Source organism: Trypanosoma rangeli, assembly GCF_003719475.1.
Source record: "Trypanosoma rangeli strain AM80 chromosome Unknown Tra_15.4_contig_00627, whole genome shotgun sequence".
Lineage (NCBI taxonomy): Eukaryota > Euglenozoa > Kinetoplastea > Trypanosomatida > Trypanosomatidae > Trypanosoma > Trypanosoma rangeli.
The window spans coordinates 3,839-6,347 of NW_021706376.1; the positions used below are offsets into that span (position 1 = coordinate 3,839).

At 58.8% G+C, this 2,509-nt stretch overlaps 2 protein-coding genes across 2 annotated transcripts, besides 1 other annotated feature; both read right to left on the minus strand.

The window, feature by feature from the left end:
- The first annotated feature begins 245 nt into the window (after positions 1 to 245).
- Positions 246 to 270: a microsatellite.
- A 581-nt stretch (positions 271 to 851) lies between these two features.
- On the minus strand, positions 852 to 1,970 carry TraAM80_09595 (uncharacterized protein; the record flags this gene model as incomplete). Its single annotated transcript, XM_029386270.1, has 1 exon — positions 852 to 1,970. One exon carries the CDS (start codon positions 1,968 to 1,970, stop codon positions 852 to 854), a length of 1,119 nt encoding a protein of 372 aa, XP_029233864.1.
- A 182-nt stretch (positions 1,971 to 2,152) lies between these two features.
- On the minus strand, positions 2,153 to 2,509 carry TraAM80_09596 (uncharacterized protein; the record flags this gene model as incomplete). The annotated part of the gene is made up of 1 exon (XM_029386271.1): positions 2,153 to 2,509. A coding segment is annotated over one exon (357 nt), but the record flags the coding sequence as incomplete, so codon positions are not given.

Here is a 2,509-nt window from a genome sequence, read left to right on the forward strand (position 1 = left end):
ATGCACATTATTCTGAGAACCCACGCCACCCCCGCTGCCACCGGGAAGAGGGAGATTCCAACCATCAGTGAGAGGTTGACCCCGCTGCTGAAAAGTAGCATGCCCAACACGCTTTCCACGTGCCCCACCGGCAATTTACACCGTTTCATCCGGCGCAGCACCCCACACGGAGCAGCAGCCGCACAGCAATGCAAGAACCACAAAGGCGCACACCGCACGGCGCCGCACCGTCGCCATCGCAAGCCGTCGTGGTGTTAGTGGTGGTGGTGGCAGAGTCGCTGGGGGCAGTGATCTACGAGGCGGCAGCGAAGAGAAGCAAAAAAAAAAAAGAGGAAGCCTAACACGGCGGAGAGCACACGGACACACACAAACAAGCAGCCCGCGGAATGAATGCAGTCAATCAAAACACAAACGAACAAACATAAAAAACACACAAACCCCGTGAAGCTAAGCCGAAGCGTGGGCCGTCCACCGAGCATTGGGGACGCGCAGCAGCAAGTGGGCCGACCAGCACACACACACTCCCTCCCTTCCCGCACAGCCCAATCCAGGAAGAGGAAGGGAAAGAAAGGCCGCCCACCGAAAGCAATCAAAACCAAAACAATTGAAATGACTAAAGCAGTTACGGTGCTCTACCCATGCAGCCAAGCAGGACGGCAGCGGCCCCTCAACAGCAAAATAATTAAAACAAAAAGGAAGACCAACGGGCTGCATGAGTGTGCGTGTATGCATGAGCACATTACGTGTGTGCCTCGTGGGGTGGGGCGAGGGCGACAGTCCGTGCAGGAGGACACACACAAAGAGAGAGAAATATATATATTTAAGCGAAGGACGAGCTGCGCACCGCTCCCTCACGCCGCCGCCATCGCAGCAGCCACCGCACACGCAAAAAGCAGAAGAAGCGCAACGGGGGAGGTGCAGTGCGAGGCCGCGCTGCCGCTGTCACTGTCGCCGGGCACCGGCTTCGCCGCATTAGTGCCAACGCTGATGGTGGCTGACGCTGCTGTTGTTTCCTCCACACCGCCTTTCGCTGCATCGTCCACCGCGCGCCTTTCAGCCTCACTGCTGGCAGCACCGCCACCAACCGCAGGGGAATTTTGTTGAGTTGCCCCCGCGTGGCCCCCAACAACTGTCGTTTGAGTGTTTTGTGTGATGTCCTCAACTCGCGCTTCTCCTCCGTTCCCCTCATTCGCCTTTGATTGACCGTCGGCCGACGTCGTTTTCTCTTCGGCCTCCCCTGACTGCCCGGTCGGCGGTGTTGGTGCGTTTGGTGTTGCAGGCGGAGGCTCCTGCACAATCTGGGTCTTTTGTTGTTGTTCTGGAACTTTTTCGTGCAATGTCTTCTCCTCTCCGTCACTCGCTTCTGCTTTATCTTGCTTCACTGGTGGTGAAGACTCCGATGTGGTATTCGGTATAACGTCCTTTTCTCCTCCACCAGGTTGCAAAGTCGTTATTGAGGGTTTGGATGGCGGCGCCGGGGGCGACACTGTTTTGTCCGTACGCGGTGCTCCATCTTCGGTTGGGCTTGTGCTGCCACCTGACTGGGAAGTGCTTCCTGCACCGTCCTTCCCTGATGGTGAAACTCCCTTCGACCCCAAAGACTGTCCCCTCCCCGAGTCTCCCCCCATTTCCGAAGGTGCGCCATTAGTTTGCGATACTCCGGGTGCGCCTGCATTATGCTGCTCATTTTGCTTTCCTTGTTGAGCTTTTTCGTCGGTGTCGGGGGCATTCTTTGCCTTCTCATCCTGATGTTCTTTAGTCTCTGCCTGCAGACTCGCCCGCAGCCGCTGCACAAACTCCGGCTTGCGGCCGCAGTACTGCCCCTCAATCTCCGCCTCGCTCATGTCCCTCGCAACCGCCCTCAAGCCCCTCCAGTCACTCTCCGTGCAGTAGTCGCCACCCCACGCACCGACACCGCCGCCGCAGCACAGCACGCAGAGGGCACACACCAACAGCACACGGCCAGCCATCCCCACTCTTGTCACCGCAGCAAAGACACACACACACGCACAGTCTAGCGAGGGGGAGAGATAAGTGAGGAGGGTGAGAAGAGTAACACACAAAAACACTAAGAGATGACAATGACAGACAAACAACTCGAAGCCGCACGTCACACACACCGCAGCAGCCGCACCATCGCCACTCGCACACCTCATTTATTGTCCGCCCACTCCAAAATACGCACCCACCGTGCAAGGGCGAAAGACACGCGGAGGAGAAGCCGGCCCCACAGCGCACCCACACACCCGCAACGCGAAGGACGGGGCGGATCCACGTCCACCGCACACTCTGCCGCTGCCGCACATTTGCCCTCACCGATCCGCATCACGCCGCACGGCAGGCTGCCATGGGTGGTGCCCCACACACTCGCAACATGACACGCCGCACACCCCGCCCATTCTCTCCCTCCGCAGCGGGCGGCTTCAAAGCAGCCGCCACACGCCCCACCACTCCCGTGCCATCGCAGCGAAAAACTAAACGGCTCCTCCTCGTGGACTACCGGTGCCTC